The 25255-nt window shown below is 37.0% G+C and overlaps 1 protein-coding gene across 1 annotated transcript in view; it reads right to left on the bottom strand.

Annotated features, from left to right (window-relative positions):
• ptprt (protein tyrosine phosphatase receptor type T) overlaps positions 1–25255 on the bottom strand; it is a 251571-nt gene that overhangs the window by 122123 nt on the left and 104193 nt on the right. Inside the window, exons 10-14 of the mRNA XM_079241579.1 lie at positions 24928–25129; positions 21386–21488; positions 18035–18311; positions 3640–3676; positions 595–651 (exon numbers count right to left, since the gene is read on the bottom strand). Coding sequence (XP_079097705.1) covers positions 595–651; positions 3640–3676; positions 18035–18311; positions 21386–21488; positions 24928–25129 — 676 coding nt within the window. The remainder of the gene's footprint in view (positions 1–594; positions 652–3639; positions 3677–18034; positions 18312–21385; positions 21489–24927; positions 25130–25255) is intronic.

Genomic DNA, 25255 nt, shown 5'->3' with positions numbered 1-25255 from the left:
GGGAACTCATGAAAAACAAAATCAGGACTGTCGGAAACGAGTTAAGCAGTGTTTGTTGTCAGTAAGATGTATACGGGAACGGCCACCATCCTTGTGTTTTGCTGTTATTCTTCTGTGTAGAAGAGGCAGCATTAAAGATCTGAAGGCAAATTCAGCTCCTGACTTTTATCCTTTTGTTGTTGGTTGACTTTTACCAACGGTTTCCTTTAATGAGAGTCTGCTCTATCAGATAGAAAAATAATAATGCCAGCTCACTGTCACAACACTGAATGTGTAGATCACTTGTGCTTGTGTTTGTGTGCTCATGTAAGACAGACGCAGAGGAAGTTCAACCACAGCCAGCAACACTCAAAGCAGAGCAGACATGCAAACAAATGCAGTAAGATGATGATGGAAACTGACAACAACAACCAAAAAAAAAAAAGAAAAGAAAAGAAAAAACTGAGAAAAAAAACAAAGAATCAGAGGGAGTAAAATGAAGGAGGGCAAGGGAAAGGAGGGGACAACCAAAATGAACGTGTTGTCATTGTGTTTATGGTTGTACTGTGACATAACATTGGGAAGAAAATACTCTGCCTATGAAGCAATAATCACCTTCGCTTGGGATGACTAGTATGTACGGCGTTGTTATTTGTCCCCTACCTATTACCACTAAGGCCAAGGGCCGCACGTCCCCGCCGGAAAGCATGAGAAAGAGAGGGAAGAGAGAAAACAAACAACAACAAAAAGGAAAAAGAAAGAAGAAAAAAGTCTAAGAAAAAAAGAGGTATATTTGTATTTATCCATTTCATCAAGGCTTTTTTTTTTTTTTATTATTATCTCCCTGCTTTTCAATAGCACAGTCTGTCTGAGAGGAGCGAGCTGCAGTGGTGAGAGATGGCACTAGCACAATGAAATCAATATCACTCAGCCAGGATATGATTGGTCCTTTTAGCCAAGAAATAACTCTCAATGAGCATTTTGACAGAACCATTAACAGGAAAAAGGTCTAACAGATGTGTTGCAGGTGAGGATGTTTTTAATACCAGAGTGGTCAGTGAATGCAGATGTGGTGTTTGGGGTTAATATTGGAGCCTGCTGATTGTGTCAGCTTGGCTTGAGGGGTTAATTGACAAAAAAAAAAGGGGGGGGGGGGGGAGAAAAAGATGGAAGAGAAAGGAAATAAAGTGATGGTCAAAAGAAAAAATAAATATGAACTTTGTGGCTCAGCTCTAAAATTTATTCAGATTTTCTGTAAGAAAAGGACTTTTTAACAATGACATTGTGGTAATTAGGGGGCAGCTTCTGTCATCACAGGAAACATGTAAAGATGTGAGCACAAATGGCTGCAAGCTATTCTATGGAGACTTTAAACAGCTCACATAATGACAGGTCAGGCAAATGTTTAGCCCCTATTTAACAGTTAAAGCTTAATTCTATCTTTTACAAGTTTCAGCATTTCTGAAAGGCTGAGCAGATATCAGCAGAGTAGATGATGTTACTGGTCAGAATCAGCCTCCAAAACAGATTTTTAGATAAAAAAAAAACAGAAAAAAAAGTTTCAAGGACAAAGTATCCTGCCACCCAAATCTACTTGTAATCAGATGTAATGTTTAGTGTTCGCTAAGTTGTAGGAAATTTAAAAGACTTGCAATACAATGTTTTTATATAAGATTTACATAAAGATGGATGTTTTACAGCTGTTACTGATTAACTGAAATCATCCGTCTCTGGATGACAGATCCTCTCAATGGTGTATTTCTTATACATCATAACATGTAGTCCTCTAAATCTGACTCATCCGGTCATTTACCGGTTAACTGTTCAAATTACTAAGCAGTGCATGTTTAATTTGACAAAAGGTAGAACGTAACACCTGAGACTTTTGTTGAGACTACATGCTTTACAACATTATTCTAGAGCATGAACTGCAGAAAGCACGCAGACTGAATAATTTTCAGGAATAAAAGCTGTAATCTCAACTACAGATGAAAATGTTCATCTAAAGCAACATCTTCTCTAAGGCCAAGATGGAGGCTGACTAAGCAGCAAAGTATGGATGTCACTTAGGAAGTCATCAATTCTTTGCCAAGGTTGGCTGCTCTCGACTCACATCATAATGTCAGTCCTCAGTTAAGATGCTGAACAATAAGTTCCTTCCAATAAGTTTTACCTATAGTGTGTCTGTGGAAATTCATTCCTTATTGTGAAATAGCACTATAAACTGAAGTCCAAATGCAGTTATATTGCTGCACATGTTAATACAATTTAATCTGCACAGTTTTATTTTCTGTTATCAGAGATGAACGCCAATATTGTGCATCTTGTCTTTACTACTTTGTGCATTCCTTATTGTTCTGCAGGCCACAAATAAAAACATGTCCCCTTGGCCTTGTTAAATAATTTGGACATATAATCTCTCCTACTGACTGGTGCTTGAACAAGTAAACTTTCATTCTGTCAAAAATATCCGCCAGCATTTGTATTTGAACAAAAGCAGACTGCATCACCAATTTAGTTAGCAAACTGACAAATTCTCCTTTTATTGCAGTCAGCTGTTTTGTTGGGAGATTTTTGCAGGATTTAGTCAGATATTTGCTAAACAAGCCATCTGCACTGCCTCAGAATATGCCCACCTAAACTATAAATTAGTAAAAATATTGTTTGTTTTTTTTTCAACTTTTTGGAACAATAATAGTTCTAAATCGCAGAAAAAAACAGAAAATTGGCAATTTATAATATTAAGACAGCCACAAAGTTAAAAGCATGTCTTTTCTCCAGCACACTTACATGCAGACAGAGAGGAGTGTTTATGTACTGAGAGACCTTTATCAACAGTGCATCACAAAGAAATAACTAAAATCAGAAAGGGCTGGAAATGGATAGAGCAAGAATAAATATGTAAAAGAAAAAAAAAAGTGCTTAAATGAGCAGTAAAGGCTTGATGCAGACAAGAAAGAATAAGACAGCCAGAGAGAGAAACAGAAATCAGAGATGTAGAAGAATCAAATCAATGCTCAATGCAGATGAAAAATACAGAAGAAAAAAAAAAAAAAAGGTGAGAAAATCAATGGCAAGCTGAAAAGCTTTCACAGCACACCGCCTGGCACACAAATAAGTGCATTTGCAAGAGATGAGCAGCAAATAAAGATGGGAGACATGGGGAAAGCAAAACAGAAAAAGAATGGAATGGAGTCTGGAAGTTATGCTTTCGTCTCAATCCGCTGGGTCTGATTATACCGGCCAAACAAAAGGTTATGACTCTGAGGTGCCACTCTAATAATCCCACATGGAGATGGCATGGGAACATGGAGGTGGCGTGACATAAAGAAGTGAGAGATAGGTAGAGGAAAAGCCTGGAAAAAAACATGACAAAAAGAGCAGTACATGAGAGAGATTAGGAAAGAAGAGGTGGAGAGAATGCTGTCATGCAGGATGACATGGTGATGATCTGCTGACTTTAATCTTCACCCTTTTCAGCAGTATGTGTGTGTTCATCTCATTTTTCTCTAAGAATATTCAGAAAAAACAACTTATCTAAAAAAAAAAAAAAACTAACTAACAAAACATGTTTCTTTTAGTCTAAAAGTCACTTTAGTCATGATAATTTCTGATCATTACTGGAAATACTACTTAGCGTCAATGGAAGGGTGCTCATACCTTTGTGAGCCAGACGGACGCAGTTGATTTTGGTTTCCTGTGGAAGAGAAACAGAGAGGCTATTAAAAACTTAAAATAATAAAAAGAAAATCACATTTTCGCACAGAATCACCTGTATAGTTTTAACAAGACTTAAAAAGGAATAAGACAAGAAATAAATCATTCAACATTTTGGTCATAAGACTATTGTAATAGCATAAACCGATTTTTTTTTTTTTTTTTTTAATCAACTTAGAACTCAAAATTTGACTTTAAAAAGCAACAGATGATAAATTGTTAAATCTACATTTAGTATTCACTGACAAGGCGACCTTACCTGTTAAGCAAGACTTGAAAATGATGGACTGCTTTAAAAGCCAAACATCACTTATAAGAATTCTACAGCAGTGTGATGAAGAATGTAGATACATGAGGATGTAACAAATCAAATCAAATGTCTTATCGAACACTTTTAATTCCAAAAAGCAACACAAAGTGCTTTATATTAATATGCATAATAAAACAAATCTGGATTCTTCACACAATCACACTCGCACAGAATAACAGAAACCCAGAATGCCCCAACAACGTTTTAACCATTGACCCCCAACCCCCCAACCCCTCTCATGCTCAAGCAAGAACTTTAGCTCAAATTTTCTGTCTCTCAAATGAATGCATTTCTAAAAATACTAATGAAATGAAACATAACAACAGAATAGCAAAAACTTGTTCAGATGAACAAGGTATTACGTTACGCAGTTATCATGACTTAAAGAAGACAAAGCGAAGTTCGAGGAACAGTTTGTGAAAGTTTGCCATTGCTGCTTTCGCATCAGCAGCCAGGTGTTGCTAAGCAATAGGTAATCCTTTCATTCTTCTGCAATGTACAATGTACAGGTTAGTTAAAACAATGCAAAGAAGGAATGCATAATGGTAATGTATTATAGAGGTGATTTTATCTTTATTTTATTTTATTTTTTATTTTTTTTTGGGAGGGGGGTATAACTTATTAGGAAATTTGCATTAGTTATAAATGTAAATAAATGAATAAATATTACAATTCAGAGTCGCAGGGAAACCAGGTGCTTGTACCACCAACTACTGGGCATGAGACAGGGTACACCCTGGACAGGTTGCCGGTCCATCATAGATATTGATACAGATATCATAAAAAGATAATCACTTCAGGTTACTGCTGTTCCTACAAACTGCCGAATCAGTAAGTTACTTGATTTTTTTTTTTTTTTTTTTTTTTTTTTTTGGCGGTATTGAATTAATTGCTTTTTGTTTATAGACTACTTCTGCATTTTGATTTTGTCCTTAAAAAAAAAAAAAAAAAAAAAGAAAACACTATGTTGTTCATGATTTTAAACAAGGGTGTTTTTCATACTTTTCATATGTTTCAAAAATGAATTAAAGACATCCCATGAAAACACACCGTTGCTGTTTATAGACTCCTTTGTCCAGTTGGTCTTTATAATCAATATGATCATTAGATTATGTTACGTTTCATATTGTCCTGTTTGACAGTGCATTGACCCGCCTGCTTCCCCATAAAACATCTATTTAGTTTGATAGTATCCAGATCAATATGCTGCACCGCCACAGATGTTACATCCAACCCCTGCTTTATTTTATTGAACATTCTCAATCAATATAAAAGGGTAGATAAACTGATTTTGACCAATATCCCATCCTGTAACGTGGGCAGGTCACGGCTTTGTCAGCCTCTTGACAGGATGTTTCACAGTTCGAGGCTTCGACCATTCCTGCCGTCTTCTGATGGACTGTCACCATTTAAAGAGCCATGCGATTTCTTTTATACATTTTCCTTTCATGCTTTCGGTGCTCCTGTCTTTTCCTCTTTTCACCCCTCTGTGATGGGCTGTCACCAGTAAGTGTACCTATCTCACACTTGTCATACAGAGATTGGCCTCCATCACGTGTTGGCCCATTTGTCTTCATCAAAGATGATGACTCAAGCAGCTGCCAACGCCAACACCTATCACCTTAGTATTAGAGCAAAGTCCCTCCAGAAGTCCTACACCTGCACTCGTATCTAAATTGCGGCTTTTCAGATCAGGTTATCAGAATTTTTCTTCTCAACTTTTTACAAGCCAGAAGCAATCGGGCTTTGTTCTGCAAAGTTTGTGTTTAAGAGGGGTTAAAGTTATGTTTTCACTTTCAATTTCAGTGGAATAAAATCTAAAAGCACTTCTAAGTGGTAATCTGTCAGAATCATTACTGGTTAGTTTTGACCTTTTTAGTTGCTCAGGTTAGTCTGACTGATTTCAAGTCTCCTGAAGGGCTGTTGCGTTGTGAAGCCTGGGTGAGTCTCAAGATAAGAATCATGTAGCAACAAGCAAGAGATTGACTGGTCTGACTGGTCAAAAGCATAGAGATGAAATTGGGTGGGGATGGTACGGATATTGCCAGTAAATCCAGACTTGTCCCTAACATTTTCTGTCACACAAATAACTAAGAGATCCCTCTTTTCTGAGCTTTATCTGCATCACAGTATTTCTGCAATGAGTTGGAATTTCATTTGATATTATTGGCTCTATTTTTTTGTTTCTTGTTAACTTGACTGGCTGTTCAAGCTGCCACCAAGAAATCCTTTTCTCAACTGCTCCAGTCATTAATAATGGTGATTCATCACAAAGTTAAAAATAAATAAATAAATATATATATATATATATATATATATATATATATATATATATATATATATATATATATATATATATATATATATATATTATATATATATATATTATATATATATATATATATATATATATATATTTTGTGTCGATCAGATTTTTGTCAGGTGACAGAAAGAAAGTTGCCATGCAGCTTAGCGGTAAGAGGAGAAGCTGAGACAGGCGGAAGGACAGGTGAGCTTGAGTATAATTGTGAATCAAATCACAGTCCTATGTTTGATCCTTCATAAGCATGATGCACTGAAGTCTTTACATGACTTTGAGGTAATAATGTACAGACTTAAAAACACATTTTTAATTGATATGGAACCATATAAAAAATTTGATAATTTTTTATTGTTTTTTTTTTTTTGTTGTTGTTGTTGTTGTTGTTTGTTTTAATATTAAAAGGAAATTGCCATTAAATACTCCTAATATGATACATTCTCTCCACCAGCCACATGTCAAAACGATGACAGTATTTTGTTTTTAAATTTGTTTTCTTTTTATTGCTACGAAAAAAGATGATTTTGCTCTAATATAAATACCTCCAAATTATAGGATCATAAAAATCAGAAAGTCATTCCTACATTTAAGAAGTTGGAAATAGATAAAGAATAAATTGAATATGTTAGAACATACCACAATACAAAATAAAAAAAAAAAAAAAGAAACTTGGTTTGCTAATTTTTATGCTCTCATTAGGTTGTTTTTCAGATGTTTTGACATAAATATATTTCACAAAAGTGTAATGTAAACACTCTTATTTACATTTACATGTCGCCGGACGTGACGTGAGGGGTTGTGAACAGTTCATTTCCAGTAAAGTTGACACTATGAGGAACAAACAGTGATTTTCAACAGTGAGTTTTAGAAAAGAAAATTAAAAAGAAAATCTTAAAAAAAAATAAAAATGTGGAAAATTCTCTGAAGCAAGTAGAAAACCCGAAAAGTAGAAAACCCCAAAATAATAATAATTGTATAAGTCGCAATTCTCGCTAAGTGTCGTTCAGGTGACGATATTTTAGGAGAAACTTACAAATATTGCTTTTATTTTGTGAAAAAATGTAATGTAAATGCAACTTCTTTTCCCTTCGTTAGTAGAAAAACACTTCCATTGTCAGCCTGGTGCTTATCTTCAGCCTTGAATGCTCAGCACTTGAGGTGGTATATTTGCCCTTCATCTCCTTGAATTGAAAATATACTGCACTGAACACAGAATGGTCACTGTTACCACTTCAGTAACCAGCTCCACTGTTCTGTTGTGTATGAACACAACACACGGCACACAAAACACATAGATTCTGTTAAATGCCTTTATTTAAACAGCAGCTATTAAAGCAAGAAGCATCTTATTGTAAAAAGCCATGCATCGACATCTGAGCCGTTTCAAGCACTATATTCAAAATCAAGTACTTTTCAGAACTTCATAACATTAACATTCCAGCATTTTTTAAAGATTTCCAGCCTCAGTAAAAACTGTTTGCAGCTCAAAACAAAACATCTATTTTGCATCTTTACTAAGATGTTTGCATCCTTGAGCCCAAAGAGCAGAGAAGACAAATGCCAGTATATGATGAATGTTACATGAGCAGCTTTGCAGATGACTACACACACCTGCTTCTACCATTTTTCTGTCCGCTGTCTGTCTGTCAGACCAAAAGCCGACTAAACCTCTTTCCCCATCTGCTTTATCTGAATAGAATTTGATTCAGGAAACACACACACATTTTCAGGAGACGTTCAGGTGTGATCGCTGTGTTTTCTTTGTGTGGTCTTAAATATAATAATATAAGTGAAAACAGCTTAAAAGGAGTTGAATACGCCAATCATTGTCATAATTCCAATGATTACTGGTAAAGTTAATCTTCGTATGTATTCATCCTAGATCAAAGTGTGCCTCAGCAGTGCCTTTATTTTAACTGCTTCCATGTTTCCAAGAGCTCCATATTTTCTTCCTCTGCACCTGGATTGTTCCTTGGTGGTATCTAACTCCAAAGGACTTGAGAGTGAAGTATTTCCAACCTGCCAGCACATTTTCCTCTCCTTTTTTTTACATCATGTCATCTCATTACCTTTGTTTCTGATTGATTATCAGGTTTTTAAGGAGGTTTGTGCTGAAATAACTCCACTTAACAGTGTTTTAGACTGAGCACTGAGGAAGCGGGCGGCATGCTGCTGCAATGCTACACTCTGCCTTACATTTGACAATGGCAGGCAAAATAAATGGTAATTTCTTTTTTTTTTGGCAATCAGCTCTGTAATATCAATAGTTAGTATGGGAGAAATTCATATGTCAGTATCAATCCACACACCACTATTGATTAGTCTTTTCAAGTAAACACATAGTTCAAAAACATTTTTTTTATTCATTTATTTCATCCAATGTGAAACAATACAGAACTCCAGATCTAGGTATCTTCAGTGGTAGGTACGGCCATACTCTCATCCAGCAAAGACCCGGTCTGGTCTACATGAAGGCTATGGGCACGTTCACATCACCCTTTCTGGTCCAAACTCTAGTCTGTTTGCTCAGAATATCCGCTTCGTTTAAGGAAATGTGAATGCACCAAACGGATTCTGATTTGGATCAACAAAGAGAACTCAATCCACCTTCAAACATAGACCTTGGTCTGTTTCATTTGGTCTTTGACCAAATACAGGAAGTGGACTTTTCCCTTAATTAACCACCAACACAGATATTCCGCAAAGGGCATTGTTTGCCTGTCTGAGTTAGAAGTGTACTCAAGAAATGAATAATTAGAACAGATATGCATTAATACATATATTGATTAAAAATAATAAGCAATTCATTGACACTCCTGTAAAGTAAACACATGCAGGCACTGTGCAGTGGATTTATGGTCACTCTAAAGAGAATTGATGCCTCGTCTTGGCTGATGCTAATGAGCCGAAACTCAGGAGGTTAAAGAAGAAGTTATTAAATGTGAGACCAATTTATTGGCTTACTCATATACTCAGAGGCCAGAAACTAGAGGATGACAGTTGTTTAGACACTGGAGACAGTGTGTGTGTGTAGTTCTGTGTGTGGTAGTCAACTTTGTCAATACTGACACGGATACTAATGCAGCTGCTATGCTGATGAGCTGTATCTGTCCATCTTGCACTACACTGGTGAAACACTGAATATACAATGAATTCTACAAGAAGTTTCTCATGACCATTATTTAGAGTTATTATGTTATTACTCGAACCATCCACAGCATCCAGAGTGAACATTAACCTGTAGATCCAAAGGGTCATGTTTCTACTGAGCTTGTGCCAAATTGCCACTGTTTACTGCAGAAACATCTGATACAGGGCTAAATGCTGACCTCAAAAGCCGGACAAAAAAGGATGCAGGTTTTTTGAGCATAGTAGAAAATAACTATTGTTTATCTTGGACATAAACGTTTAGAAAAAGCTTTTGTTTATGTTTATCAAAGTATATCAAATGTTCAATACTCACACAAAAATGTAAAGTTTAATTATTTTCAATTTGACTGTTGTTGGTGAAATTCCATCAGACAGGTTGCACATACCTGTATAAATGCTTATTGAAATTTATGAACACTAGCCCGCAAGCTAAAGGCATGGGCGTGTGTGAGTGTGTTTTCTTTTGAGAGACACACACACACATACGATAAAACTGCATTCAGGGATTTTGGAGCCATCTGAGTGCATCTTGATTGACACCAACTGTCAGCTGGTAAAATCTCTCTCCTAGAGCCTCCAAAACTGGCATGCTGATGCCTGCTTGGTGTGTGTATGTGTAGGTGAACAAGAGTGTGTGTGTAAGTGTGTGGGTGAATGACGTTGATTGTCAGACTACCTTGGCCAGCCCCCGAGGCTTTTTACTTGTTAGGAGGGGTGTCTGGCTGCATTTTTCACAGCACAGAAGGGCCTGTTTCTCCATGCTGACCATAGTTTCCTTTTGTTTTCTGTCATTTCCTGCCTCATTTTTCCTCATCTTCTTACTGACCCTCCATTCTTTCCATACAACAACTCCACCACTTCCATCTCTCTTTATTTCTCCTCTACTTTTATCAAACCTTATCAGCTTCATGTGTTCTCAATTTTCTGTGAAATTATTTCACCCATTTACCTTAGGGTTTCATTCTGACCCTAAGAGAGCCACAGTCCAGAAGTGTTTCCATTTATTCCAGCTTCGGGACAACTGGTTTTGAATTAAATTGATCTGAGTGCTTTCCAGTTACGTAAAACAAACTGAATTAGGTGTGTTGTGTTGGAGCAGGGATACGATGAGAATCTGCTGGATTGTGGCTCTTGTAAAACCGAATGAATAATCCTGAGGTAACTAATGCTATTCTGCTTTGTGATGCGCAAGAAATGAACCCACAGATATTTGAGCTCCAATTTGGCAGAACATTTCTTTTCTTTGTTGCTTTACTTTTACATCAACAAGTTGGTCATTCACAATTGTTCCTGAAGAATACCATGTCAAAGGTCAATATTAATTAATAATTTGCACATAAGGAGTTGAAATAGCTTTATTAAATGCCAGAAACAGAAAATACCTATTATATATCAAAATATGCTTTTTAACTAAATTTCAGCAAACTGGTTTCATAACTATATGTATAAAAACTCTTAGGCAAATGTTTTTGAATGTGTAGAATTAATGCTGTCAAATGGGTAAATGTTAGATAAATCTTAAACTTTTGCTGAGTCAGGTTTTACTGACCGAGTAGGTTTTGTGTCTCTGCAGAATTGCCTTTTAACATCTAAACCAAACAGTGGAAGTAAGTAAAAAAAGAAAAGATACTCTCACACATGATTCAGCAATCTCTGTGGAAAAATCAAAGACTTAGATGAAAAATGTAGATGTTGCCAAAGCTACCATGTATTTCAGTCATGACATGCTACTGTTGCTAAATGTATTAGTGCTCGTCAGCTAACATTAACAGATCCAGTTTGAAAACTGTTTTTAAATTATGTTAGTGTCAATATTTTGTGACAGCCTGGCCTTAAACATTCTTTCTTTATCAGAAGGTAGGTGTGTTATGGCCGGTTCCATTCATCAGTGCACCTGGCTGTAGCGCACCTGCCTATATAAGGCTGTGGACTTGCTGCCCGCGCGCTCTCTCAGCTAGCAGCTTGGTTTGTTGGTGTATTTAGACACTGACTTGCAATCACTTATCACTGCTGATTTCCACTTTTACACGCTGCATACACACACTTTAATTTCTTTTCTTTAATAAGTACACTTTTGTGTATAAACAGCGTGGCCTTCCCGCATTGTTGTCACGAACTTCCGTGCGGGTCAGGACAGTTTATAAAAAACAACTGTTGTGGAAAACAAAACTTGCCTTGCCAAGTCAGACGTGTATTGGAGGAAATGTTTAAAGTGCCATAATAACACGGTTTACTGTGGTTCTTAGAATGTGGAAAACCAAATGAGCCACTTACAACTCCTTCCAGGACCAGTCTGGAACCAGCACAGGAAGAACTTAGGGCTACTAATGGGACTACCTGCTAGTTCAAAAATGCTATCTTGACCCAGCGCAAAGACATATTTCTGAAGCATCCATTTTGCATCAAATTCTAATAAATTAAAAATGAAGAGCTAAAAGGATACTCAAATTCAATGATAGATTTAAATATCTTTTCAGCCCTTCCTTTTTTTTGTTGTTTTTTTGGTCAGATGAGGGAATCCCAGCTTCTTGAATTTGTAGTTAATTGGTAATATATTTTTCCTCCAATCGTATTATTGTTACAAATAGAATATTGTTGCTCAAAGTTAAGTCAGTCATCTAAGTGACTGAAGTGCCACATCTGTCACTTCAGTCACTGATTCCCAGTGTCACAAGGAAGTGTTCAGAGTGGGAGGCCAGAATACAAAGGCTGACACCAGAGACCGGGACTTAAGTCAAACTTCTGATGTTATTTGGCAGCAAAAGCCATGTTGTAGAAAATCTGTTTGTTTTTTATTGTTTATTGTTGAATGTTTATTATTATTATAATTATTTTTATTATGCATCATAATCTTCCTCCTTCTGCCTTTATTCTTTGCTCTTGACATACCTTTATTCCTCCTATCATGATTGTTCGTCATCTCTTAAGTCCCAAATCACTCTTGCACTTACTTGTCTTACTTACAGCCGCAGGCACTTTATTTGTATGTGGGTGTGTTGGCGTGTGCATGTGCGTGTGACAGACAAATATCACACAACATCGAGGGAGACATTTAGATTGCTGTTGGTAAGTAGGTTTAATGTGCCGAACGACGACTAACTGGCAGAATGATGGGAGATGAGAGGTTGGAATCAGACTGGTGTCACCCCAGAGCGGGGAGGAGGAAGGTGAGGGAGGGGCAGAGGGAAGGAAATGAAGGATGAGCAGCTGGTAGAGAAAGAAAACCGTGAAGGATGAAATGGGACTGATACCATTAAGGAAGGAGATGAGGTGAGAATAATGGAAAAAAAGTTTAACAATTGTAAGAAAAGCAAACGGTGGGAGAGGTTTGTTGGAGTATAGAAGGATTGTATGGAAGGATTAGAGTCAAGGAACAAGTAAAAAAAAGGAGGGAAGAAAGAAAAAAATGGAAGCAGAGCTGAGAAAGTGGACAAGAGTGAACAAAATATTGTTCATAAATAGTTCATTTTGAAAATAAACAGGAGTATGACTGGGAAAGAAGGGAGTAATTTAGAGAATCTGGGAACAGAAGTAAGACATGAAAAGATCTATTTTTTTTTTTCTTTCTGAGCCAGAAGAAGAATGACAGAGGAAAGCAGTAGCGAGAAACAAAGACATGGAGAGTGGGTGGATTGAGAGAACAATTTCTCCTAAATGTTATCCAGAGAGAGAGTGACAGGGAATAAAAAAAAAAGGAGAAGTGACATTTTCCTTGATGGACAGGTGGATCTCAGAGGGGAAAAACTAGCAGGATTATCCAAGACAAGCAGAGAATCAGAAAGAGACTTTCATCCATGGGATCAAACTATCAAGTCCTCATAAATGCAAATTAGGAGTTCCTTTTGAAAGATGCCATGTGACACTGTAAAAGAGAAAGAATTGAGACTTACTCGTGGAAATTGACTGACAGTTGAAAAAAGAACCAAATTAAAGCACTTTGTGAGGAAAAAAGATAAACATAAATCCTTGACTGACAAAATATCACCTTCACATATCCTGTGTGGCGCTGCAAATAATGAAGAAATGAATTTAGAAGCAATCAATCCCATTTCCTTTATGCAGAGATCTGGCTCAGCAGTTATTCAGACTGGACACAGCTAATCCTCTGACCAATTTATTTTTCTCACTCACCATTGTGGGTATTTAAAGATTATAAACAAACCCCAAAACATTCTATTCCTTAAATAGAGAATAAAATGGTTTTAAGATATGTGTAAAATCATTTTTATTATTCTGAAAGTAAACAGGTGAAGTTGAGTCAACATAGATTATCATAACTATATATTAAAACTCGTAGTTCGCTTAACTAATTTCTTTTTACACCCAAGTTGTTTAAACTAAAGCTGGCTACCTACTCCACAAGAAGCGAGAACTTTTTTTGTCCTTGAGGCCCCGAGAGGAAATTGACGTCACTTTGTTGTCACGGACGTTTGAAGACATTTCTCGACCCATCGGGCTGGCCGAACTTTTTTCTTGCGGGGTTCCCAAAAGTATCGTGTGATTGGTCGGACGTTTGAGGTGGCCGTCATTAACACGGAAAAGCATGAAGTGGAAAATTGCCGCTTCTGCGTTTTTACTGTTGCAGGTAAAATGGATTGTTTTAAAAAAAACAGCTGATTGAGGTGGTGAGAAAGTATGAACATTTTTACAACATGTGGCGTTAAAAACACACAGACCCAGCCACGTGCACGACTCGCCCTGTCGCGGACGAGGTCGCTCGTGAAATATGAAGCTAGAAATGCACTCGGAGAGCGCAAACCTGTCCTGAGCACAACGTTAAAAATTAAAATTCTTTAAAAAAATTCCTTGAACCAAACATAGATCCAGCTCCCCATCAAAATTTAATCATTTCTTCCTTTTCACATTTCCAACAACTTCTGAAAATGATTCGTAAGGACACAGAGAGAGGCACATTGCTCAAGTTTATAGTATAGTATAGAAGTATAGTTTATTTATAGTATAGTATAAAAAAAAAGTTTATAGTATAGCATAGCATAGAAGTATAGTTTATGTATAGTATAGTATAAAAAAAGTTTATAGTATAGTATAGAAGTATAGTTTATTTATAGTATAGTATAAAAAAAAGTGTATAGTATAGTATAGAAGTATAGTTTATTTATAGTATAGTATAAAAAAAGTTTATAGTATAGTATAGTATAGAAGTATAGTTTATGTATAGTATAGTATAAAAAAAAGTTTATAGTATAGTATAGAAGTATAGTTTATTTATAGTATAGTATAAAAAAGAAAAAAAAAAGTTTATAGTATAGTTGCAGCCAAAAATTGCTGCCATAATCAAGATTTTAAACAGCTGTATGGCATGCAATGCAAACATGTATTTTAATTATTATTAAAATGATAACGACAAATAAGCATTTCTAATTATGCAGACAAATGTTTTTCTACTTGGGTTGAAGAACACAAGAAAATTAGATACATATATCCAGAGACTGTAGGAGTGTGTGTGTATTCTATTTAGGTTACAGTGGTTGCACTGGTCCACTTTCTTTTATATTAACTCTACAGCAACACCTCCACAATTTTCCACTCTTTTATCCACACAAACCGTACAGTGACTGGACTGACCAAGATCCAATCAAACATGGATCTCCGCACAGACCAGATTAAAGGCTTACACACAAAGAACTCAAGTAGATAAAAAGTGCACGCAAAAGCAAAGGCAAAAGCAAGAACACAATGAATCATCCTCACCTGTTTGCAAATGCAGTTGTTCAATCAAGAGTCAATAGTTAGCCAAGACCTGCTCATTATTATTTGTGTTATATTAAAGCCCCAGTGTGTGAGAATTAGTGGTGCGCTAATTGAATGTAAACAACCAAATAGTGTTGTCTGGCACCGTTGAAGCATGTTATTGCCACTACCGAAGCTGAAGAGTCACAATGTTAAAAATGTTGAAATCTTGCATAAGTTGGAATGTCCCGAAAGGTTCTGTTTTGTGACTGATGCCGATAAATATGCCTAGTATATACAGTATTTGGTACCAAGCTACTGCTAATAGCTTATGCCATTGTGTGAAGTCGTGTGAGTCGTGTGAGAGGGAGGATGTCAACCCTTCCACCCATCTTGACAAATTCTGAAGCAGGAGGAAAAACTCTGACCATACAGCTGAAAGAAGCGCACAGTGGCCCGCTGGTGTGACTTATGTGAAGAGTATCCAGCAACTGAAAACTGTTAAAACAGAGGTTTTCCACTGTAAGTTAACTAACAAATTAGCCATCTCTGCCGTTTTACATAAAAACTAACAGTCAATTATAAGACTCAAACTGGAGGATAATGTAGTTGCTGGACTACCTGTCCTGTTGCTCACATAATGCCAAAATGAACTTCTCTGTTAGCTTAAATTAGCTTACCTGTGCAGCAGAAAGCCGCAACTTCCGCATCAGTTTCGAAGTCTCTCTTCCTCATAAATTGTCTCCGTCTTGTAAAGGCTACACTGATGTACTCTCGTTTTCTCCCAGTTCTTATTTCTTTTGTTTTTAAGCTACTTTTTCCTATAGACTGATTTTAACAACAGGAAAGTGGAAAACCCATAAGAAGGGGCTTGTCAACCTTTCTCTGAAAACTGTGCAAGTGTGCAGTATTTCATTTTACCCCCTTTCCTCACCAATAACACCCTTTCCCCATCCATAGAAGAACTGTTTTTATCATTGTTATGGTAATGATGGTGACAGTAATATTCTATTTTTAATGCGTTTCTTTATTTTTAATATTATTGTTATTGTCATGACTGTTGTATTTTTTTCTGTTTATTTGAATTTCCCTATGGCCTAGCTGTTTGCTGAAAACTAAAATTAGAATTATATTAAATTCATATATATATATATATATATATATGCTTGAATTAAGAATTAAGTTGCCAGCATGAACATGCAGTCTTGTTTGGTTTAAGCGAGTGGAAGGTGCCGCCGTGTCTTATTGTCTCAACTCAGTATACTGTAAAATGTAATCCCATTTGGTAAATGACACAGCTGCATACATGGTCTCACCATTTGGAGATGAATATGGTTCATATATCACATGTTCACCACAAAAACTTATCACGTTAGAACATGCTATGTTTCACATTTTTACAATAAAACTATCAAGGTATAATGTCATCGGAGCCTATTTTAGCTATTGGCAGGTGATACACAGGGACCACTGAACACATCGCCTGTCAAACTAATCACACACAGTCACTTCAGTGGAGGATGGACAATGACCTTTTTGTATGTTCCTCTTGTGTACTCTGACTTCCTCCCACTGCCCAAAAAATATATATCCTCACCTGTTTGCAAATGCAGTTGTTCAATCAAGAGTCAATAGTTAGCCAAGACCTGCTCATTATTATTTGTGTTATATTAAAGCCCCAGTGTGTGAGAATTAGTGGTGCGCTAATTGAATGTAAACAACCAAATAGTGTTGTCTGGCACCGCTGAAGCATGTTATTGCCACTACCGAAGCTGAAGAGTCACAATGTTAAAAATGTTGAAATCTTGCATATATATATATATATATATATATATATATATATATATATATATATATATATATATATTATACTTTTCATTGTTTATTGACATTATATTGTATTGTATTATATTGTATTGTATGCAATAATAATAACGTTGTTGTCACTGTGAACATAAATTTCTTTTTTTATCTTGTATCTGTGTTGTTTGCATTCTACTTGTCTATGTGTGACCTTATTTTTATTGATTTTTTTCATTTACACTGACTTTAGATGAAATGAAAAACAAACAAAAATAAATAAGTAAATATAAAAGCAGCTTTTCAGCCACATCATTCATCCTTTTACTTATATCCACTTTCACAGTCTTTCTCCACCTGAGTCCATAGTGAGAAACCTGCTGTCTATAGGAGGCAGATATATTACATCACAAACTGAGTTACTGTGGTTACAGCACTGGAAAATTGAAACAACACTCGCAGGAGTTCTAGGTATTAGGCAAATCCAGGCACCAAGTTCAATCTGTAAATTACTTTTGAGGGGCAGAAAAGTGGGGTGGGGGCTGAACAGTAAAAAAATGGGATTCTATCATCTGTCCTTTTGCTTTTCTCGAAGTGACTGAACAACTTCTTTTTCTTCATCCAAACAGCAATACAGAAATATTGCATCCTCTGTTATCAGAGATTGTAAACGCTAAAACCTCTTGGGAACACTAAAATATTTTGTCCTGCGATATGAACAATTGTATTTATTTTTTAAGTTTTCCCTGATTATTTCAATATTATTTAAAATTTTGCTAGCTAAGATAAAAAGTGATAAAGGTCCATATGTTTAGACTAAGTACTTTGAGACATAGAGGCGAGCGAAACTGGTTTGACCGTTACGGTAAACCTGCCAGAGCATCATTATCAGAACAACCAGGGGCACCAAAAGCAATGTTCTTTTTACAAAAATATGAGCTCTCAGAAAGTAAAAACAAAACGGACACAGTGAAGAGTAAACCCACGTCTTCCTAATTCATCGAATGTGGTAGAATACCTCCTAAAAATACAACTTTGGGTTCTAATTGTTACTTTTGGAGACTTACCCCATTGGCTCTGCTTATGGCTTGGTAGTAGATGCTGTAGCTCTTAGCAGGTGACAGTGGAGGGTTCCAGAAACCACCGTAGCTCTTGTTGTCCCCCAACGTGAAAGGCTGTACCACCGTGAGGCTGGACGGTGGCAGCTCAGCGGCGATGTAGTATGGTGAATCCAAGATGGAGGCATTGCGGAAGCTGACGGGGGCAGAGAAGCATTCAGGTGCTTCTGAGGCGGCGCGACGGGTTTTTGACTTCCGTTCCTCCTTCACAACAAGCTGGTAAGAGCTGAAAAAGAACAGTTTGTAATACTTCAGGCTGTGTACTGTTTGTAGTTTGGCAACAGCTGATCGTTGATGGCTTGTTTCTGAAGATATGACCTAACCTTGCAACTTTGGCTCCTAAAGGGTTACCTGACTTTACTAGTACGTGACCTCAAATGGTTTTATGATTCAAATGACAGAAACTGCAAAAAATGGCATGAATGCTTTTTTCCAACATTAGCTAGATGTGCGCCGGTCAACAATGAGCAAGAGTGACCACAGCTACAAGTTCTGTAAACTTTTAAAGCAGCTGTTGCGCCATGTGGATGGGAACAAGTTCACGATTATGGTTTTTAATCAAAACGGATAAGACAGATGCTGTGAAATGACGACTGAATGTATCCTCACTATTAAAGCACCTGGAATGCAGTTTCAATTTAAAGAGTGTCTTGCACTGACTTGGTAATGAACCGGTAAGGACGGTCGCCGGTCTCTACGATTCCTCACAGAAATGCATGGACTTTTATTTCTTCTAAAAGACCCTTCCACACCCCATTATCTTTGCAACAAACTTCTGTTAAATCTCCAATACAGTACCTGGCAGATTGTGTCTTATGCTGACTCGGCTGCAAAGTCTGAATCAAAAGTGAGTGCATCTGTGATTTAACGCATACAGGGAAAAGAAACGGCAGCCATTGATGGATCTTTTATGGAGTCCAGATTAGTATCATTCTGAGTGCATACTCTTGAGCTAGCTTTAGCAGGTGAGCCTATGCTCTTATGTATCCAAACACATATGTAAAGGTGTGTTTATACATGGAAATGGGAGTGATATGTGTGTGTGTGTGTTTCCATTATGCTCTAAAAGGCTTCATGAATGGGTGAGGGCTCCTTTAGCAGTCAGGACAAATGCAGCAACCCTCTGCAATTACCTCCGTCCTCCACGCCAAGAACTCACTTCACAATTATATGCAATTAGGGGAATGTATGTTTCTGTGAAGGGGGCTGTGGCCAATTATCCCCAGTTCCTATTTGGCAGCTTTCATAAAAAATAATTGCTGATGGCCAAAGATGAAGCTCCCGCTCTCTCGATGTCACTGTCTTAGCTGTTTCTGCCTTTTCCTGGTGAAATATCCATTTCAAGTTAGTGGCTTTCAAAGGCAAAAGAAGGCATGAAGCAGGAGCCTAATACAGAATGAAATGGAAGGAAGAGGTAGAATGGAAGTGTGTGCGCGTCTGTTTACACTATCATATAAGAGTGTTATGTGTGTGTGTGAATGTGCTTTTCATTAATGCAATAAAGACGTTTGGTTTATCCTCACTTTATGTACATGAATAGGTACGTACGTTTTCATAAATCGCTGTCTAGAAACCGCTCATGTGGTTGTTTGCCTTGGCATTGTTGTTAGGCAATGCATCCATGAGATCAGAGTTAAGTTTTAGGTCATTTTCAAACCTAATAGTCTGAAAGCAAACTTGGACCAGCTGAAATCTACATCCGCCAACTGAACCTAGGAGACTGCACTTATTCAAACAAACCAAACCATTATAACAACCCCCTCAGCAGAGGCAGCGCTGCATGCAGAATTCAGAAGCATCAAGAATTACTGAAGAAATAAAAAGATGTGTAAAAGTAACAAGAAATAGTTTTTTATTAATTAACTTCCTTTTCTGCTACATACTGTCGTCCACTTAATACATTCGCTTTACTTGAAGCAAACCAACATTTAATTGCTCTGTTTGGTGCTTTTTGTTGTGCATTTACAAGTTCAGTGGGATTTAGTGAAAAAAAAATGCATTATACCAAAGTGTAGCTCTCATATCTGATATCCAGCTATGGTGTGCTCTTCAAACAGCTCCTAATGTGTAACAAAAAGTAATTCGGCTGCAAACTCATGGACATCCTTGAAAAATAATGTTATGAAGTGTCTTGTCAGGTTGCTGCTGGGCAACTGCAGCTCCAGGAATGTGCAACATGAATATCCCAAAAAAAGAAAAGGCAACGATAAAAAAGTCAATGTGCCATCGAGTCAGGAAGGCAGAGTTATATGGTCAGAAAGTTACATAGTGCATCTTCAAGAGGTTAAAATATAATATTCCTTTACCAAAAGATAACAAGTTAATTGTTAAAGGTGATTATCTTGGGTTGATAAAAGTAAATATAAAGTAAGAGGATAAAGTATAATTTTGCCATGTGTGAGTGATTAATGCTAAAATAAGATGTATTTATATGAGTTAACACTGAATCATTATCTGGCACATTCACAAATCCAGTTTCCCAAGTTCAGACTATAGTAATATATCTGACTTGTCTGGTATTTCTCCAAAGCCAAGTGAGAATAATGTTCTTCTATAAGCCAATTAAAAAGCTGAGCTCACATGTTCTAAGTGAACTTTAAATTAATTGTTAGCTGGAAATTTGAGAAAAGGAGAAGAAGTTAATGAGCTGCTCTCAATGGTTTTGTTTTAAACGTGACAGAAAGGCTGGAGCAGAAACCTAGTTGAATAAAGTATCCTGAAGGACATGAATAGTTGTCATTAATCACTGTGTCTCAAGTTTTTGAAGAAAAGGAGACAATGTGTGTGCAGGGAAGGCCATGTGTGTCTTCTTGCTTGATCTTACATGAAAACATGAAGCAGGATTTTGTAACGCTACATATTGTTAAAAAAAAAAAATTGGTTCTGTAAATGTTGTTATACTTCACCAATGTACTTTACAGCCTCATCCTAATGTCAACATTGTGCAAATAATGACAATGGTTCGGGTTAGCATTAAAGTTTCATAACTCATTACTGAAAATGGCTAAACTGCTTTTTGAGTTTTTTTTATTTCCGAAAAACATGTCTGAATTTATTTTGTCTATTATTGGCTGGAATGTTTGACTAAAGCAATGGAAAAATGGATTCTTGTTTTCCACATTCAAACAGGAATCCTGAGTGACTTTAAAAGCAGTAAATGAGATTCTCCAAGACTACAAAGAGAAAGAGGGTGTGTCGAGAGGAAAGATAAAGGAAATTAATGGTAGGTGCAAAACTCAAATTGATAAAACCAAAGGAAAAAAAAATCAAGAATGGTTCAACTAAAATAAAATAAAATACCTGATAGGTGCTCCACGGGATTGGGCAGGCTTTAGCAGGATAGTGATGGTGGTCTCAGTCTCATTCAGTGGAGTCTCAGATTCATACTCTGGCATCATGGGGGCTGGAAAAATACAGACACATATTTTCAAACATTTTAATTTACAAACTATCTTTAAATGAAAAATGAAACTGAGGTTTGGAAGGAAAAAGTGTGTTGTTGAGCTTTTCTTAAGGTAAAAAATCCTGTCTTTAGTCACTGTCAAAATGAGTCACCTTTATCATAATTAAACATTTTGTTGACATTTTTATTTGTGAATTTAAAATGCAACTAAATGAACAATCCACCAGTTACAGTGCTCACAAAGTTGATGGTGATGGTGTTTGTGGTGGTGTTGGGGGTGGGGGGGCTGATGGTGGTGGTGGTGGGGGTGAGGGGGTGAGGGGGTGATGGTGTTTGTGGTAGTGGTGGTGGTGGTGCGGTGGGGGGGGGGGGGGGTATGGGGTGAATACATGCTGACTCTGGAAATTCACTCTTTGCTAACAATTCAATATTGTGTTTGTATTCACATCTCAACTTTACTGGAAACATATCAATGTAGAAAATCACATGCTAATAAAGTCCTGATACAAATCTATTGTGGACTGCATGGTGGCATAGTGGATTTTAAACAGAGGCTTTTCTGTGTGGAGTTTGCATGTTCTCCAGGTGTATTTGTGGGTTCTCTCCTGGTACTCTGGCTTCCTCGCACCATTCAAAGACATGCATGATGGGTTAATCGGTTACTCTAAATCTCTCCTAGGATTGAATGCAAGCGTGAATGGTTGTTTGTCTCTCTGTGTTGGCCCTGCGATACACTAGCAACTTGTCCAGGGTGTACCCTCCGTCTTGCCCAAAGATTGCTGGGATAGGCTCCAGCTTCCCTGTGACCCCCTTAGAAAATGACTGACTGACAAATATAATGCACATATCTGTTCCAATTTTCAACCCTGGTTAATTTGGGTCTGACATTGTTGTCTTATGTCTTGATAACAGTGATATTATCAGATCATGTTAAGTCAAATAAAGAGGCAAACGATGGCTTTACAGACTTTCTATTAAAATCAAAATGTTAATTTTACATCTGCTACATTGTGGTTGTAGAGAAGCAGGATAAATCCTATTTAGACCAAAGCCTTAACAGTTTCTCCATGATCTGTACAACGTGTAGGTTATCAGCATAAATCAAAACCCCTTTTTCTTTCTCCTTTATCCATCCATCTCCATCTGTCTCCAGCGTTTAATTTGATCTCTGCATCCTTCGGACCCTGAATGAGATAATGAAGATCAGGGATGGCGTGACATTTGGAAGGAGACATATCTTTTTAAGTGGGATTTTTTTCACTCTCTTGGCAACATGTTAAAGTTAGTTGGGGTGATGAAGAAAAGGAGGCACACTTTGAAAGGTCATGCTAAGAAAATAGCTGTGGGTGTTGACAGAAAGGACAATGCTTATAACCTACTGATCACACTTGAGACTGTAGTCTTATATTCATATTTTGATTCAAAAACCCAGGATTTTTTAAGCTTCTGTTCAGTTTAATACCATCCTCCTCGCTGAGCTTTACAGTCACTGCAAACTGCAAATTTAATGTTTGGAGACACTTTGAAATAATTCCAAATTAAAGACTTGTGGATGAGTCCACTCTTTATGCAGCAAGTGACGACACAGTTTAATGAAGGGTCACCAATAGTAATCTAACTTAACATTCAAGGTTGGCTAGGAAATACAGAAACCACAGGGTTAATTGTGAGTTGTGCCCATGAGACTAAAATAAATTTCAAACTATTCATGACATCTCTTATATATTGGCAGCTTGAATGAGAGGAGAGGTAGTTGAAGTCATATAATATGTGCGTGTTGCGTACAATTTGTCATTAAAAAGTTGAAAACACAACGATAATTTCCAATACTAGAAACAGCTATTATTGAAATAAAAGCAACTGTGAATGCCCATTTATTGAACTATGCTGAATGATTTAAATGAAATTGCATAACAATAAGAGATTGAAAAAAAAAAGCACTAGTGATATTTTTTCTAATTGCTACACATCAAAATTGAACCCATGAACTTCTGTATTGAAGCACACTGACTTACTCACTACACCACTAGTACTCTTAGTTGCACCTTGGAAAAAGGGTTAATATTTTTTCCAATTGGGATGGAAATGCCTTTTTTTTCACTTCCAGCAGGGTGTAATCAGTAGGATGAGCAAAAACATGTGCAAGGTTGAACTAAACTCCAGTAAAGATGTGACAGACTTTATTGTTCAATGTGAAAAACTTTGTTTAATGGGTTTAAGACTTATCAAAGTCTCGAAATGTTGCAGGGAGCATTGTTGGAGTTGAACCGGACACTGCAAACCGGTGAAGAGCTCCAAAACCCTGTTGAAGCAGTTTTCAGCTCATTATGCAAAAATCGCTGTGCTGAATTTTTGCAAGGTCCAAGCCGCATTTGGTTGGAAGGACTTTCATCCAATCACAAGGCTGAATTTGTTTTTTTGTTTTTTTAACAAAATGCTAAATATCTCAAAAACTACAAAGAATTTAAACGACAAAAGTCGTAGCACACATCTCTCGAAGAAGCTGCAGGGTTTGAGATGTGAATTATTGAAGTGACCTGAACAGCACAGGAGGAGTACCACGGCAAAGTTTGGCAGAATAATAATAAAAATGGCCGAACAGGATATCACTATTGTGAATTCCCCCATGGGCATTCACATTAATTACATTTTAATACCTGTATTGGCCTATGATTTAAGTAGATTGATAATATTGCAGCAAGTTATTTAACCTCAAGTGGTACAATAAGCAGCTTTTCCATTTTTTTAATCAAACAGGTCAGGAGACACACAAGAAACAAGGCAGAGAATTGAGTTTCAAAGAGAAAATCAAAGACATTTAGGAAAGTAGAAAGCAGTTTCCACAGGAAGGGTGAGTCAGACAAAAAAACTGCAAAGAGAGATAACAAACAAAGATGGTAAAGAGTTCTTAATTTCTATCAGTCAGTTAGTCATTAAAGCAACAAAAGGCACCATTCTGCATACAGCTGGAATAATACAGAGAACTTCTCTTATTCACCAACAAAATATGCTTCAATATCCGAAGGCCATTTCAGAGCCGTTATTCAAAAGTTGTTTTGTTTTCTATTTTATCCCTTTTTTTGTGGCGCCATTGACATTTTCTGTGGACTGATGTGGCTGATATAAACAGGATTACCAATGGAGTGAAAATGTCAGAAAACGGTCACTCAGACAGACAAAGAAAGACACAAACAAAAACAGACTGACACATCCATGGAGAAACTGACTGACATGTCAGCCCCTCAGCAAGCTGACAAAAAGACTGCTGTGTCTCTACCTGCTATTATTGCAATAATAAGGCCATGTCGCACTGTCTTACAGTGATTAAGGAGCAAAGATCAAACAAATGTCACCAGAAATTAAAGAGGAGCCTGACATTCAAGGCGTGAATCAATACAAAAGCTATATGAAGCAAAAAGTGGCGAATTCTGGTGCTCACCTGCTATTTTTGTGCTTATTCGAGTGGTGACTGGAGGTCCAAAGCCCTTGTTTGTAGAAGCCTTAAGGGTGAAGAAGTAGGTAGTCCCTGGGTAGAGGCCTACAAACAGATGATGGGTCTCGTTTCTCAGTTTGAACACTCGGCCCCTCTGGGTGGTCAGGTCAGCACTGGGATCCAGTGAGCTCAAGGCTTTGTAGGTTATCTGGAGGCAGATAGGATGAATATATTTACATATCATAGCAATATTTATCCAAAAGTAGAGCCAATATAACCAAGTTCAGATTATCATTGCATTTAATTCTTGTGTAGTGTCTGACAACAACTTTTA

Source organism: Telmatherina bonti (genome assembly GCF_933228915.1).
Source record: "Telmatherina bonti genome assembly, chromosome: 6".
Taxonomy (NCBI): domain Eukaryota; kingdom Metazoa; phylum Chordata; class Actinopteri; order Atheriniformes; family Telmatherinidae; genus Telmatherina; species Telmatherina bonti.
This window is presented reverse-complemented; position numbering and strand designations above follow the sequence as displayed.